General features: G+C 31.9%; 5 protein-coding genes across 5 annotated transcripts; 3 read left to right on the top strand and 2 right to left on the bottom strand.

Moving 5' to 3' along the window:
* Window positions 1-194: 194 nt before the first annotated feature.
* Window positions 195-881, top strand: TML25 (palmitoyl-(protein) hydrolase; the record flags this gene model as incomplete). Its single annotated transcript, XM_001646037.1, has 1 exon — window positions 195-881. One exon carries the CDS (start codon window positions 195-197, stop codon window positions 879-881), a length of 687 nt encoding a protein of 228 aa, XP_001646087.1.
* Window positions 882-1,274: 393 nt separating this feature from the next.
* Kpol_543p58 (uncharacterized protein) lies at window positions 1,275-6,338 on the top strand (the record flags this gene model as incomplete). Its single annotated transcript, XM_001646036.1, has 1 exon — window positions 1,275-6,338. One exon carries the CDS (start codon window positions 1,275-1,277, stop codon window positions 6,336-6,338), a length of 5,064 nt encoding a protein of 1,687 aa, XP_001646086.1.
* A 294-nt stretch (window positions 6,339-6,632) lies between these two features.
* Window positions 6,633-8,738, top strand: Kpol_543p57 (uncharacterized protein; the record flags this gene model as incomplete). The annotated part of the gene is made up of 1 exon (XM_001646035.1): window positions 6,633-8,738. The coding sequence occupies one exon, from the start codon at window positions 6,633-6,635 to the stop codon at window positions 8,736-8,738; it is 2,106 nt and encodes a 701-aa protein (XP_001646085.1).
* Window positions 8,739-8,921: 183 nt separating this feature from the next.
* On the bottom strand, window positions 8,922-10,883 carry RGP1 (Rgp1p; the record flags this gene model as incomplete). Its single annotated transcript, XM_001646034.1, has 1 exon — window positions 8,922-10,883. One exon carries the CDS (start codon window positions 10,881-10,883, stop codon window positions 8,922-8,924), a length of 1,962 nt encoding a protein of 653 aa, XP_001646084.1.
* Window positions 10,884-13,013: 2,130 nt separating this feature from the next.
* Window positions 13,014-14,291, bottom strand: HOG1 (mitogen-activated protein kinase HOG1; the record flags this gene model as incomplete). Its single annotated transcript, XM_001646033.1, has 1 exon — window positions 13,014-14,291. One exon carries the CDS (start codon window positions 14,289-14,291, stop codon window positions 13,014-13,016), a length of 1,278 nt encoding a protein of 425 aa, XP_001646083.1.
* Between the last annotated feature and the right edge of the window lie 1,637 nt (window positions 14,292-15,928).

Below are 15,928 nucleotides of genomic sequence, written 5' to 3'. Positions count from 1 at the left end.
TGATGCCCTTTTCTAGCGTTAGTTAATCATAATTATTCACTTTCGGTATGATAAAATCGAATATGGTCGATCCGTCTAGAATAGATTTAAAATGAGCCTACTTCAGAAGTGGAAGAGTTTAAATGCAAGGCTATTATTTGTAATGATTGATTGAATGTGTTCCATCAGATCAGATTGGTAGTATACATTCAAAAATGTCAAAGTTAAGTGCTGTTAACTATGCCTCTAAGTTGCAACCAGCAAAACAGGTCTTAATTGTCTTCCATGGTTTAGGTGATACAGGTAATGGATGGTCATTTTTAGCAGAATATTTGCAAAGAGATCCAGCATTTTCTCATACAAAGTTTGTCTTTCCTAATGCACCAGTGATGCCAATTACTGCAAATGGTGGTATGTCTATGCCAGGTTGGTTTGATATCCTTGAATGGAATCTTTCTTCTTCAAATGTGGATTCTACAGGTTTCTTAAAATCTTTAAAGCTTGTTGAATCTTTTGTTAAACAAGAAGTTGATGCAGGTATGGATCCCTCTCAAATTATCGTCGGTGGATTCTCACAAGGTGCAGCTTTATCATTAGCCTCATCGGTTACGTTACCATATAAGATTGGTGGATTTGTCTCATTATCTGGCTTTTGCATAATTCCAAGTATTTTATTAAATATGAAGAATGACAAGAACCTTTCTACACCAATATTTCACGGCCATGGTGATATGGATCCTATTGTTCCATTCCCTGTAGGTAAAATGTCAAGTGAATTCTTTACTGAAAAGTGTGGCATGCAAAACTATTCTTTCAATACATATCGCGGTTTAGAGCATTCGACTTCTTTAGAGGAGATAAATGAATTGGTCACTTTCATTAAAAAGACATGGAATATATAACAGTTTCATATTTAAAAATATTCGATAGTATTTAATATCATATCTTATCAGTATCATTATCGTATATCTTTCTTCGCTGTTGATCGTTTCTTGATTAGATATCGGTCATGTGACCTTCCTTAATAGAAACTATTTCAATATCGAAAACGTTTAAGTCAATAATTTAAGTAGTTTAAGGTGGTATAAGGTTATGATTTGATTAAAGATCCTGATAGATTAGTAACATCTACAAGGATTATCTCTTCTATTAGGGAATGCTACTGTGCTAAAAATAGTACTATTTGGTTTATAGAGGTTTCTTTTGGAAAGAACTTATTTTAGTGCTGTTTTAGTATTTTTTAGATTGGCAAATATTATAGAAGAAATTATTTTAAACAGATCGATTCTGGAGAAATGTCATTACCTTTGAAACCTCTTTCGGTTGATTATGGTAATAAGAAGGTAGACTCCAAACAAAAGAAATTTATAGCAAATGTCACTCGAACTTTAGAAACTTTTGATTCTGTCACTGAATGGGCGGATTATATTTCAAGTTTAGGGAAATTATTAAAGGCATTACAAAGCTGGACACCTAACTCGGATGATATTAAGTACTATGTGCCATCACCCTATCAGGTTAGTCAACGTTTGGCTTCATCTTTATCCCCAGAGTTGCCTGCTGGTGTGCATCAAAAGACTTTAGAAGTATACACTTATATTTTTGAGAAGATTGGTCAAGAATCTCTGGCAACTGAATGTAATATCTGGATTAGAGGTATTCTCCCACTAATGGCATATGCAACAATGTCTGTAAAACTACCATTAATTGAATTATATGAGAAGTATTTAATAAATCTACCTTCTTCTACATTGAAATTGATTGTAAAACCGTTGATAGCAAGTTTATTGCCTGGTATCGATGATGAAAGTAGTGAATTTCAACCATCTGTTTTGAATCTGCTGGATGAATTCAAAACAAGACTAAATGATGATTCCATTTTTTGGCAAAGTTTTTTCTTGGTGATGATATCAAATAAGGAACATCGTTTGGGTGGACTGGTATTGTTGACAAAAACATTTCCATCTTTAAATATAGACATTAGTATAGACCAAATACCAGACCAATCTGGAATATCAGAACTTGATGACTTCCAAAAAAGAAAACAACATATTTTAGGCATGTTACCTAAGGAGATAAAAGATATTGTGACGCCGGAACCTGGTTTGTTGGGTCGTGCATTTTTATCATGTTTAACACATGACAATGATCTCCTTGTTAAGCGTGGTATTTTAGATTTATTAGTAAATAAGTTTTATTTACATTCGCCTATTTTCCAATATGTTTTAACACCAAATGACAGAAAAATGTTGATCATTGAATGTTGTAAGACGACATCAAACAAGGAGATGTCATTAAATAGAAGAATTTGGAATTGGCTATTGGGACCAACTGTGACAACAGGAAGTAGTAATATCGAACATTTACATATTCAAACTGATAGTGGAGATACGTCATTTTCTGCAGAAAACGATCGAAGTGCTTATTTTACCAAATATGCTCTAACCGATTTACTTTCAGGACTAACTGAAATGTTAAAAACTGAAAATGATCTTGTAATGGCCATGAATATTTGTTTAACAATAATGGATCGTTGGGAAATTGGATCAATTGTAATCCCAGAGGTTTTTATTAATGTGTTTATGGCATCGAAGGGTTATTCTGATTCGAATCAAATTGCTAAAATATCGAGTTCATTATTTGATGCGATAGAAACTGATATTATATGGGGGAAAATATTTGAATACTTTTATGAAAGCAAAGACGTAAATTTTTTGTTATACATTTTGACAACATTTAATGTCTCACAAGATGAAGAGATCATTGTCCGTCACTTACCACTAATTTTATTAGGTCTTTTGTCTTTTACAGATGACACCTTTCCAGAAGAATCTGATCTAATACATAAATATCATGTATCCAAGCAATTGTTAGATATAATACCCGAAAGAGCATTTTTGCCATTTGATGAATCCATATTAGGATTAACATCCTCTTACAATGCAGAAGGTATACTAACAACTATTTTAAAATACTATAGACAGGTTTCAGATCCCTTGGAATCAGAAATGTTAAATGATAATAATGGATCAGTGCCATTTACAGCAGATATATTGGCATATCTAATTGTGAAATCTAGTATGGAGATATTATTAAGAAATCTAGAAATTGATAATTTTGTTAATGAATCATCCTTAATATTTATATCTATATTCGAAAAGTTACCAGAAATCTCAGGTTCTGATAGTTCTTTTAATAAAATTTTCCCTAAGGAAAATTTAATGGAATCAATTATTACAGCCGCAAGAAGTGAATACATCAAATGTGATTCAATTAACGGTATTATAACTGTGTATAACAGATACTTGTGGTCTAAACTGAATGCTATCGATTTGGCAAAAGTGCTAAAAGTAATTGTTTCGGCTATGTGGAAATATCTGGTAACTCCCCATGAACAAGATGGTGTGGTGAAATACTTAGAAGTACTAGAGAGAGATATCTCCCCATCATTAATTGAATCGGCACTTACCTCTGTTTTTATTCATGAACCGTTAATTTCAAATAAGATAACTGTGTTAGACCTGCTATGGAATAATTTAAAGGTATCATCTACACTAATTGATAGAATGCTTGAACTAGTTCTGGACGAGCTATTTGATTCTCAGTCGCCGCACTATCTATATGTCTCAGAATGGATTCTTTCCGTAACTAATTCTGGCTCCTTGAACCGATTGCTACACGTTTTACTAACTAACATAACAGAGTTTGGATTTTTAAGATCTCAGAAACTTACTGATTTAGATGATTTAGATATGTTTACATATAGATTAAAATTATTGAATGTTACCATTTCATCCAATCAATCAATAATTGGTAAGAAAATTTCGAAGGAAATGGTAGATATGGATATAGTAGAAAAATGGCCCGAATCAGGTGTGACAAACTATAAAGATTTAATTATATCTATCATTATTAGATTCTTAGAGGTGGAGAATAATCACCATGTTAAGAGTATAAGAAGTTCCCTTCTTTTATTAGATGGATTACTTGATGGTACTGAAAAAAATTTCAAAAATGTTGTTCTTTCTTTACTAAATTTATCATCAAAATACTTGAAAGAAAATGAGATTAACTCTAAATCTATTGCTGTTTCACTTTTGAATATAGTGTCTAAAGTGTTGCAACTTTCCCATGAGAATGGAATTAAACTTGATATTTTTGATGATAATGCAACTCACCTGAAATACATAGATTACTTGGTTTCTAGCGTTTCGAGTATGGAAGATCCGATGATCATATCCTCATATATCAAATTGCTTTTGGAAAGTGTGTTGTATATTGAGCAATCTATTTTCAAATGTATTCTACCTCTTACAAATTCAATTGTCCAATGTTTGCAAAAAATCTTTAGGAAGGAGAAGGTAACTGGCGGATTTTATCAATCAATTTCTTTATTATTGGGAGGATTTCAAGAATTGTTAGAACTAACTCATGGTTACTTGCTGGCAGATGAAAAGAATGGAATGTTTTCGACCTCTAATTCGAGAGGTGACTTTTTACAAAGCATGGTCTCTAATGTTTTTTCTGGTGATAATCAAGAATATACTAGCAGGATCCAAGCAGAAAGGTTGGTGGTGTTCCAATCCTTCCAACTAGTTATAAATTGTACTTCGGAGATATGGTATTGGGCGCATAAATCTATTCTTCAAGATGGTGAAAAAAGTAAAATTCGTATGAAAAGTCACAGTCTTTATAAATTTAAATTCAGATGTAAGATGTTACTGGAACGGTTATTTTTATTGGAGCCACTTGAAGTATTGGAGAATTTAATCGCAATTAAAAATGATGAATTAACAATACTTTTAGTACATTCTCTAGATGGAAATAGACCAATTCTAACTGTTCCTTATTTATTGTTTGGGCTTGTTACCCGTTGCAATAAAAATAGTATGATAAAATTATCAACGGGTTCTGGGGTAATTGGTACTGGAAATAGCAAGCCTTTAAAAATTGATCAATCATTAATCAACAGACTTAACTCGCATACTATAATATTATTTTTGATACAATATGTTGAATCATTAGAGAGTGACTCTATTGAGGAGTTTTTTCCGGATTTTATTTCATTCTTTAAAGAAGTTAGCTCTAACAGTAGTTTTTATGCTGATATTTCAACTAATATTCTAAAATTTATAGCTTTATCTGCGGAGAAGATTGATAATTCGAAGTTTGGAAAACAAAAAAATGTTAGAAAGGAACTGTCTGACTTGTTTATGAAATATCAGGTAACCTTATTTACAGATCTTCCAAAAAATGAAGATGACGCTTTGCTGAAAGTGAAAATGGATGATATAATTACCACTGTTGAGCGTCTGACATTTTGCGTTAATGACGAAGTAGGATCTGATAAATTTAATAGTTTTATCTCTAATGTTGTAAACGTCTGTATTTCGTCGCATTTGAAATCAATTGGGACAAAGCCAATCCCTGAGAAGATATTTGAATTATCTATTTTAATTTCTAAAAATTCTGAGAAAGTGAAAAATTGGAAATTACTAATAAATGATATCTTTTTTAATGATAAGCGATTTTCATTATTCAATAATGATGAATCATGGAAAAATATAATATATGAATGGTCACAATATCAAGAGAATAAGATTAAATTGATTCCTGAATTGCTATCGATTATTGATGCTAAAGGTATGACGATAACACCTTCTTTGATTAATTTCAGTTCCTGGAGTTCATCAGAAATCAATGCGAAATCCAAAAATTTCTTGAGGATTGCTTATCTATTGATGGTAGCACCAATTGATACTTATTTATTAAATTTCAAAGTTCTGATGACTTCAGTCATTCAATATCTAAGTTCAAAAAGTCTAGAATTGCGTTCTACTACATGGTTGTTACTTCGTGTCATGCTAATAAGGTTTTCACACTTACATTTTAATGAACATTGGTCAGCTATTGTTTTCTATCTACAAACAGGTCTTCAAGAATTCTATGAAATAATGCAAATTCAGGAAAACATTAATGGGACATTGGTTTTCCAATTGTGTAAGACTTTAGACTTGCTATTGGTCCTCAATATTGAAGAGTTTTCGACCACAAATGAGTGGCTCTTTGTGATTGATACTATTAACTGTATCTATAGAGATAGTAGTTTTATTGCGTTGGCAGATGAAATTGGTGAATCCAATGACTATAAATTGGCAAAGAACGATGAGATCGCTTTGGCCGAACAGTCTGATTACATTGTACCACTCCTAAATGGAACACAATCTATTAACTCACACTTACAGCTTAGAACATTTTTCCAAAAAGTAAGTTACATGCATTATGAAGCCGTGTACAGTCTAAAAGAACTCGATATACCAAAATGTGAGGACGACTTAATAAAAGATATATTTGTTTAGATATGTTGATAATTTGTTAATAATTTTTAAAGAAACTCGTGTATTCAATTCTTATTTGATGTGTGATAATTATTATTTCCTGTCTTAATTGACGTTTTGCGATATTTAAACTCTTTCGTCAGATCCAGAATATCGAAAGGGTTTCCTTGCCTGTCGGAAAAACTAGAGATGATTAAAAAATATTGAACGAGATGACTCAGTTACACAATATTTAAGATGTATATCTTTAAATAAATGATTGAAAGGATGAGATATTTGAGGTAATAGTAACTCTATATTTGATGACAGTACTGTATGAAGATGGAGTTACCGATAGAGATTATTAATGAGATCATATCACAAAGTGGTGGTAGTTGTGAAACTTTAAATTCATGGTTTCAATTATCGACATATTTCCAAGAGTATGTCAAAAGAGAGACATGTATTGTTTTAATTCAAGATGGTCCTGAAAAGGTTGCGAACTGTGATATTCCCAAGGGTTTCCATCCTATTTTGGATAATCTTGCACATTATTATCTGGTGACAGATAATATTGATGGTGATGAATTGTCATTGTTTTTGGAAGACTATAAGAATATAATAATTATAATTCATACTACAAGAAATTATAGTGATCCTTTGAATTCAGCTCTGGGTTTTATTGTGCGAATATGTTATCAAGGAGCAAAGTTATCTGTGATTTATAACACGTCAGTTAATTATTTAAGTCGACTCTACTTCCGAGAGTTCATTCACTCCAGGAAAAGAGTAAGGCTCTGTGAACTTTATATAATCGGAAATTCTTTGATAGGAGAGGAGTCTATGTGTGATATATGTATGTTATTTGAAAGGACATATTTACAAAATATTGACACTATTTTTTCTCTTGAAATCCAAGATGAGGATCATGAAATATTTGCTACGAGTTTAGCAACCATTAAAGAGTTGAATTCAATTTCATCAAAGAAGGATCTTTCTCAAATTTTAATCAATTGTCCATCGTTGCTTTCGATAGATTCCTGCAACTTCCCTTGTAGATTTGCTGGAGAAAGTTATAAGCTAGCAAAATGTGAAAATATTACTTTAGAGTTCTTCAATAATGATGTTAGATACCCCGTTATTGATGGAACAGAAGTGACAAATTCGTTAACTCTAGAACCTTCTCTAAGATCGAATAATGTGGAATTTAAAAATCTTGAATTTCCAAATGTCAAATCTTTGACTCTCAGATTAAAAGATTCGATGAGTCGCTCAGTTCGACTTATTGATTGTAATTTTAAAAAAGTCGAAATATTGAACATTGGATCAAGTATAATCTCATGGGATGATATTATAAATTCCTTTATGGATCTTAACAGTTTATCAATCAATATTATAAATAATGAGCAGTATCTATGGTTACAAAAATGTCCATTTAAGTTGAAGTTTGTTAATATAACATCTCAGGAAAAAGAATTTGCATACTATCCATTGCCTGTTTATAATAACCAATTAAGATTGAGTTTTGAAACAATTTCATTTGATTTAATAAATCCATGGAGATGCTACTTATTCAATAAAATCAGCCTAGATAATATCAAAGTCATTGACACTGCAATTGTAAATATATCAAATGAATTGGTAAATAGAACTTTAAGTAAGAATGATAAAGTTCTGAAGAAATATGGTCTGGTTGATGATCAAAGTCAAATAGTTTTGACGCTGTCTACTATAAAATGTTTGAAAGTATTCAAGAAAAATTCCGGAGACATAAGAAGGATCTATGCGGGTCATGGTCATGTTAATACTTTAAATACCAAAACGTTAAATAACCCAAATGCTTCCCAATTTCGTGTATTGATTGCTAGAGATACGTTGGTCGCACCTTATACTATGTTAATTGATCAGGAACTAAGTGAAAATACCAATATAAAAAGTGACCTTGCATCTGAACTTTTCTTTGGAAACCAATGTCATGGAAGAACTTCATCGTCAGTAACTCCTAAGGAAGATGTAAAAACAAATATTATTATTAGAGGACATACACCAGAAAACATTGTTATGAACGATGAAACTTTCTGCTGTTCCAATATTATTTGGAATCTTGATCACAGTCGACAAGTGCAAGCCCTACAAGTTTTGGTTGATCCAATACCATTCCTGCCAGGTATTGACAACACTGAGAATAAGATAAAACTTTTGGTGGAATTGTGTCAAAATATTCTGGATAAGAAAAATTCCACTATATTTGCTGACTTCAATTACTTAAAGTTTCAAATTGTTATTGATTTTGCTTTCAGCGGTACAGCAATTTTACCTGACTTTAAAAATATCTTGGTTTCTACATTAGAAAGAGAATTATTAGCTACTAATCAAAATTTAGCTGTTCTAATTAATTGCCAGAACAACTTCCAATTAAATTCTGTTTTATTATTATTTTGAAAGCAAAACCCTGGCAATCCTATAATAATAATTGAGGGTGAAAGAAATGGATAAAAGATCCTCAAATGTTGATGTCTTCTTTTTCGTATACTGAAACTTGTTCTGTAAAATTGTGATAATAGAATTTATATGATATCTTAAAGTTACTAATATTTAATAAATTTACTTAATATATAATGTATACTACCAACCACCGTATGCATGTGACGATGGTAATAGTGTTAATGGGATATGACAAATAAACTCATCACCTTCAATATTATCTTTGGAATGTAACAGATACCCTCTTTTGTCCTCGTAAAATTGTTCCATTGTTACATCAAGACCCTTGGATATGAGCACAAATTTAAAGGTTAGAATCCACTTTAGTTGGAAAATGTCAGTTTTAAATTGACCAGTCAATTGATTAGATGGTGACTTTGGGAGAGTTAATTTAAACGGAATTGATTCACAGTCATCAAAGCAAATGGCATGTGTTTCATATACTTGATTGCTTTTTGGTTTGGATCCAGCATCAGCATCATTACTACCATATAAAGGATTGGCCAACTCAAGTGATTCTAATGACACTGTTACTGCACTTACCTTTATAGAATTTGAAGGATCCTCAGAAAAAGTTAACACCAGGTCAATATCATCAGAAGTTGTGTAAAAAAGCTTCGATAGGGATAGTTTGGCAATTAATTCACCATTTCTATTTATTTGGTAATTTCTTCTTAAATTTCTTAATTGTGGTATCAAACCCGATTCAAATTTACCAGTATTATTTTCCCCATCATCTGTATCGTCATCAATTGGATCGTAAGTATTTTCTAGGTTTGCTATATTATTCCTTACTGTCGATGCCCTCTTTGACAAATACTCAGTCTCAGGGTCATCTAGTTCTGATTCTTTGTCTTCTTTACCAAATTGTTTTTCAATTTGTAATTCAACTAGTTCTTCAATATCTTTTGGTTCTTTCGTGTTTTCTCTTACTAAAGCTACAAAATTCTGTTTTAACTCTGCAATTTTCTCAGAATCATCTATGCTAAAGCTACGTCTGTGTCCAAATGATGTATTTGCCGAAGACACTGAAATTGAGGAAATTCTTCTGTTTTTAAGTGACTGTTTTATTTCTGTTATCTGACCTTCTTGAAGTATCACTGCCTCTTGATCGAGTGATGAAATATATTGTTCACCTTTCGCGCTAACATAAGGGCCTATGTTGATTGGTACCTTGATGAGTTCAGGTCTGATTGTAGTTCCAATAACACTACTCACACCTACCTCAAGCAGATAATTAATTGAAATTGTTTTGGAGTTATTGTAACTTGGTGGTAAATCGGTTGGAAGCTTATTTGATTTGAAATGGAAAGTTTTTACTTCACCAGCATCCAAGGTTAATTCTGAGAACAATAGGGATTGAGGGATTAAAAAGATTGGATAATTTTTAATATTACTAGTTTTGCCAAAATTTGACATACTGACAATTAAATTCGAACTTTCTGAGCCAACCAATTCGTATTCCTCCTTTGAAATTAGACCACCAGTAATAGGATTGTAATTGGAATTAATATACTTGGAAATATGTTCATATTCCTGTGACTCTAGGTTTGAATCTGATTTATCATCTTTTGAACTACCTTTCAATAGTCTGTTATCTACTGAGGTGTCCATTGCGACCTTCTTTTTACCCAAATTTTCAAACCCAGCTTCATTGATACATTCTCCATCAAATTGAAATAAACCTGATATTTGAACATAACCAGAGATTAAATTGACCGGTTTATGGAATTGAATTTGTTTAGTTATATTTTCTCTTAACTCTTTCTTCCTTTCCATCTCTTCTTTTGCCAAGCTTTCAGAAGAGCCTCTAGTGAATGAACTTAATAGTGATTTCATGGACCATCCTTGATCATCTGTATTTCTGTTAACATCATCTGGGGTTGTCTCCAATGATTCCTGTGACTGTAAATTTTCAACAAATTCATCTTGTAATTCTCGTATCTTTTCCCTCAATAACAAAAATTCTTGTTGAGAGCCCAAATGCCTTACCCTAATCACAAGTGATATAGGTTCACCAGCAAAATATGGATTGGACTCATGTACAATTTCCACTCTAACATTCTTTGCAATAAGAAAACTATCAATCCTATGTGTATGCATTGTCTACAATGATTGATCTAGTCTTGATTCTTTCAATTTTTACGAGTACAATTCCAAAGAAAGTTGGTAATAGATAAATGCTGAAAGTAGCCAACCTGTAGACCTGATCAATTGGTTCCCTCTCTGCTTGAACCTGATGATAATTGGTTTGATTGAATTTTAATCATTGAATAACCTTTATATAACCATATCTGTACTTTGAATTTAATATTGAACCTCTCCTAGTTATTAAAAATACGTATCACATGATCATATATTGTCTATTAACGTGATCAGGTGGGATATCTTTACTATGGAGTGACGTTAACTAATTTGAAAGGTGACAAGATATTTAAAATCCATCGTTAACATATATGATAACATGAATAATAATATTATATAATTTCCTATTACATTTTCAAGACCACTATAATACCCTTTGGTTGATTCGATCTCTTGGAATCTTCCTCCCAGAGATAACATAATCGAGAAGTAAAATCTACCAATTTCAAACCAGATAAGAGCTTCAAAAAACTATATTCATTTAACTCTTAACTTACTAATCTTGATGTATTATTTTTTTCCTTATTTGTAATTGTGATTATTTGACTCTTTAAGATTTTATACGATTGACTAGTGCCTGATATCATGGATAATGGCTAGATCAAGAGAAACCCAGATTGAGCATCGTGAACGTTTATGTCATATTGATGAAACAAACATCTTCCCATTTATTCCAATCTATAAATTATCACATCATTTTTATCTAATTTGGCGTTACATGTTTTCTATAAGGTTTTTAAATACTGCCCATCAATTATCTTGAAACGATCACCATATATCCGTTCAGATTAATACAATTATTAACGCACTAGTGAACCTCATTTCTTACTTCTTAATCCAAACTGAACAACTGTTTAACCCAAGATTCTGAAATGGTTCAAAAACTATACATAATGTAATAAGATGTCCGTTCCTATAGATAGCCATACTATAGTTAGAAATTAAAACAATACAAACGATGGATCATAAAAATACTTTTAAACCTATTATTATAGAGAGGATATCAAGAAATATTTTAAAATTTGAACGATTCTTACTGTTACTTTAATTACTTGAATAGGATGTTTGGATTATAAAACACAGTAAGCAATTAGCTAAAACTGATGCATTAATTTATATGATCATGGATATATTCAAGGTTTATCCTAAAATGACAAACGTACACAACCTCAAAATGGTACAATCAGTGCATTCAATGATAGATGTACTTATCTATTCAAAAATTGGAAATGACTTCCAATCAAAGGATCTTTGACCCTAACCATTACCATTTATTCGATCATAAATTCTAAGCTTAGTGGTGGATTGAGGATTCTGATGCATTCATTAATGCCGTTGATCTATTTATTACGTCATTTATAAAAACGCGATTTATTGCTTCGAAATGTAAACAATGCAAAAACCCATTTAGGGCTATTTATCAACTTCTTTCATTGATCTGGTTTGATTTAACCTACTCGAGTAGTATTCATTTCTATATTCCAATTGGGGTAGTACCTCTAACCTTATTTCAGAATGGGGAAAGGTCCAAAATTAGGTTTTGTTTCATAATTCGTTAAGATTTTGTCCATAGTTGAAACATCTTGCAACTTCAAAAAATTAACGAAGATGTGGAATTGAGGGTTAATTTTTAAGAAAAGTTGACAATCAGATTGAAATATAGCCTAAAATGTCACCATTGTAATATTATTAATCCTGGAGATAGCTACTTTAGCATCACACTGAAGCTTAACTAAATTATAATGTTTTTCGAATGTGATCTGGGATGTAGCGCTGAGATCAATATTCTTGTTAGGATAGTGAATCAAATATATGAGATCCACATCCTTCTGTCTATAGTAAAAGTCAAGATCATATAGTTTCACTATAGTAGTTTGTAAGATTTAAAAGAAAACTTGCAAGTATGAAAAGGTATTAATCGAATGTATATAATATAATTGCATTATAATGCTATTACCTATTTAGATAATAACAAAATCGTTTATGATGTGGTACATTAAAATTGTATAATGATACTAAATAGTCGTGTTTTTTTCATTCATTTGTTGATAGAAATGTATCGTTTTAATTAATAAAGTCATTATTCCACTAATGCTGTTGTTGGAATTCATTTGCGTATTGTATAGCTTGATCTCCATAATTTGATATAGTTTCATCCAAAGCGGTAAAATTTGGATCGTTAGTCAAAGCATCCAACGATGCTTGTGTCTGTGTTAGATTTTGATTTTGGGCTTCAGCTTGAGCTTGAGCTTGAGCAGCAGCCGCAGTTGCTGCGGCAACTTGATCATCAAAAGTGGCACTTGTATCGATTTGGCCGTCAGTTCCACCAATTTTATGGAAATCTAAAATTTCAGAATACATCATTACACGCCATGTATCTACTGGTAAATCAGCGTCATTAAAATGCCAGTCGAATTTGGCTTCTGCTACTGGTTCATCAGTTGGATCATGATAAGGTGACAAATATGGATGGACCAATACATCGGCAGCTGTAATTCTTTTCTTTGGATCAAATACCAACATTTTCTCTAATAAGTCTACCGCCTCAGGTTCAACTGCTTTAAATCTTTCTGAGAAAGGAACTGGATCTCTGTGAGGCAAAGATGTCACAAATTTAAGGGTATTTTCAGAACAGATAGTGTTGATCACATCACTAGGAGGGGAACCTAACAAATCTGTAATAATAGAGAACTGATGAACATGGTCCTTACCAGGGAATAAAGGTTTACCTTCAATCATTTCTGCGAAGATACAACCAGCTGACCAAATATCTACCTCTACGTCGTATTTTTGCCAAGTCAACATGATTTCAGGAGCTCTATAGTATCTTGTTGAGACATAACCTGTCATTTGAGGGTCTTGGATTCTTGCTAAACCGAAATCACAAATTTTCAAATCACAATTTTCATTAATTAAGATATTACTTGGTTTCAAATCTCTATGTATTACACCTGCTGAATGGACGTATTTTAAACCTCTTAAGATTTGATATAAAAAATATTGAACGAATTGTTTTTCCAAAGGTCTTGTTTGTAGCAGTCTGTGTAGGTCTGTACCTTGTAATTCAGTGACAAAGTATATATCTTCCAAAGGAGATAAGAAGATATCTTGTAGACAAATTAAATTTTCATGGGTTAGATGTTTCAATAATTTCAATTCTCTATAAGTCCTTTTTGCTAAAACCGCAGTTGAGAAAGGCTTCATAATTTTTTTAATTGCTACAGGTTGGGCAGTTAATGTATCAGTTGCAGAACATACCAAACCGAATGCACCCATGCCTACAGGGTTTAAATCAGCATACCTATTAGTAATTTCGAATACTGTACCAAAGATTTGGGTTCTTATAAATTCTTCGTTTGTAGCCATTGTTTTTTCTATTAGTAGTAGTGGTATATGTGGTCTATATATAAACTTCGATTAGAAATTAGGAACTGTTTCTAACAAAAGAGAAAACAAAATTCGATATTGATGTTGATACGATAGAGGAGGATAACAAATAGGTATCTGAAATCTGAACTTAATCTATAATACGTAGAGGGGAAATGTTATCAAAAACAAATAAAGTTCTTATGTATTTTATTTTGTTGGATGTTGTAATGTCGTGTTACAATAGTAACAAAAATAATAGTTAATAGTGATAATTGATGCAATAATTAGAATGTTGCCAAAAGTGGCCAGCCAGTATAGAATATAATTAGAGAAATAGTAATAATTCAACAACCTATATGTGACTAAATAGATATAGGCTTAAATAGACAAATAGTAGTTTCAAGATATAAATTAGAAATATGATGAGTATTAAATCAGATTAAAATGCTAACTAGATAGAAAATAGATTAAATGAAATTAATTTATTAGATATTAATCAGTTAGTGAATAATGAATAAGTGAATGGTTCATAAAAACGTTACTATTTAAAATTACAATTTCATAACTATATCGAACAAGACATATCGTGTCTGACGATAATTAAATATCATGTGCGTGTCTCTGTCTCTCTGTGTATGGCGATAACGTCATTTCGAATCGAATCGAACAGAAAAAAAACCGAAAACCGAAAACCAAAAAATTTAAAAATCTAAAAACGAATAAAACTTACGATTGTGTGTCACGTGGCATTCGTATGTGGCGATGGTATGTGTACGTGACGTGTGAAGGAGATTCAGCACGACGGAAAAAGCATACAATACAATACAATTGAGTTTAAAATTGAGAAGTATGAGAGCCAAGATATGTCTAAATTTTATGAATTTGATTATGATAAGTGTTGGGTGTGTATCCTTTCAGTTGAAATGAGCGAATTGAACAATACAAATACAAATACTATGAATGACCCTTTCCTTGGTGTATCGTCGACAATGGGAAGGGGCAAGGGGGTCACACATTCAGCATATGTGACAAAGTCAGCATGAATTAGCATAATTTTAATGCATGCATAAATGTCTTTATGTTTTGCAGAAAGCTAATGCAATGGGATGTTGAAATCCAATGAAAAAAAAATTACCCAAATCGAAATTCTTGTTTCGTGAATGAACTGAATTGTGATAGATTATTGTGTCTTTCCTGTCAACTGTTTCTGTACTCGTGCAGACACACGCCCCTTAAAGTGCACAGATTCAAAAAGAAAGGGCGGAGCCATCAGTTGTAAGAGAATTGAAAGTAATACTTATGTAATGGACTAATTCGGAAGCGTAAGTTTATACTATTATCCCAAAATAGAAAAGACTCAGTAAAGAAGAAATGTGGCAAGGGGATAGAGAAGGGGCCCAAAGTCTAAGGTGCAACCGGAGGAAACAAGAGGAAAAAAAAAGAAAAAGGAAAAAGAAAAAACAAAAGAAACAAAATGGGTCAGATGGTGACGGACCAGAACGAGAGAACGATCGGAAGACGAAATAGAAAAACGAGAAACAAATTAAAAGAGAGACAAAAATAGCAACAAATATAAAAAGCAAAAGACTGGGTTTCTATGACGTCGTTGAATGAAAAGAAATCTAAAATAATTC

This window comes from Vanderwaltozyma polyspora, genomic scaffold (genome assembly GCF_000150035.1).
Source record: "Vanderwaltozyma polyspora DSM 70294 KpolScaffold543 genomic scaffold, whole genome shotgun sequence".
NCBI lineage: Eukaryota > Fungi > Ascomycota > Saccharomycetes > Saccharomycetales > Saccharomycetaceae > Vanderwaltozyma > Vanderwaltozyma polyspora.
Note: the sequence above shows the minus strand (reverse complement) of the source record. Positions and strands in the feature narration are given on the sequence as shown.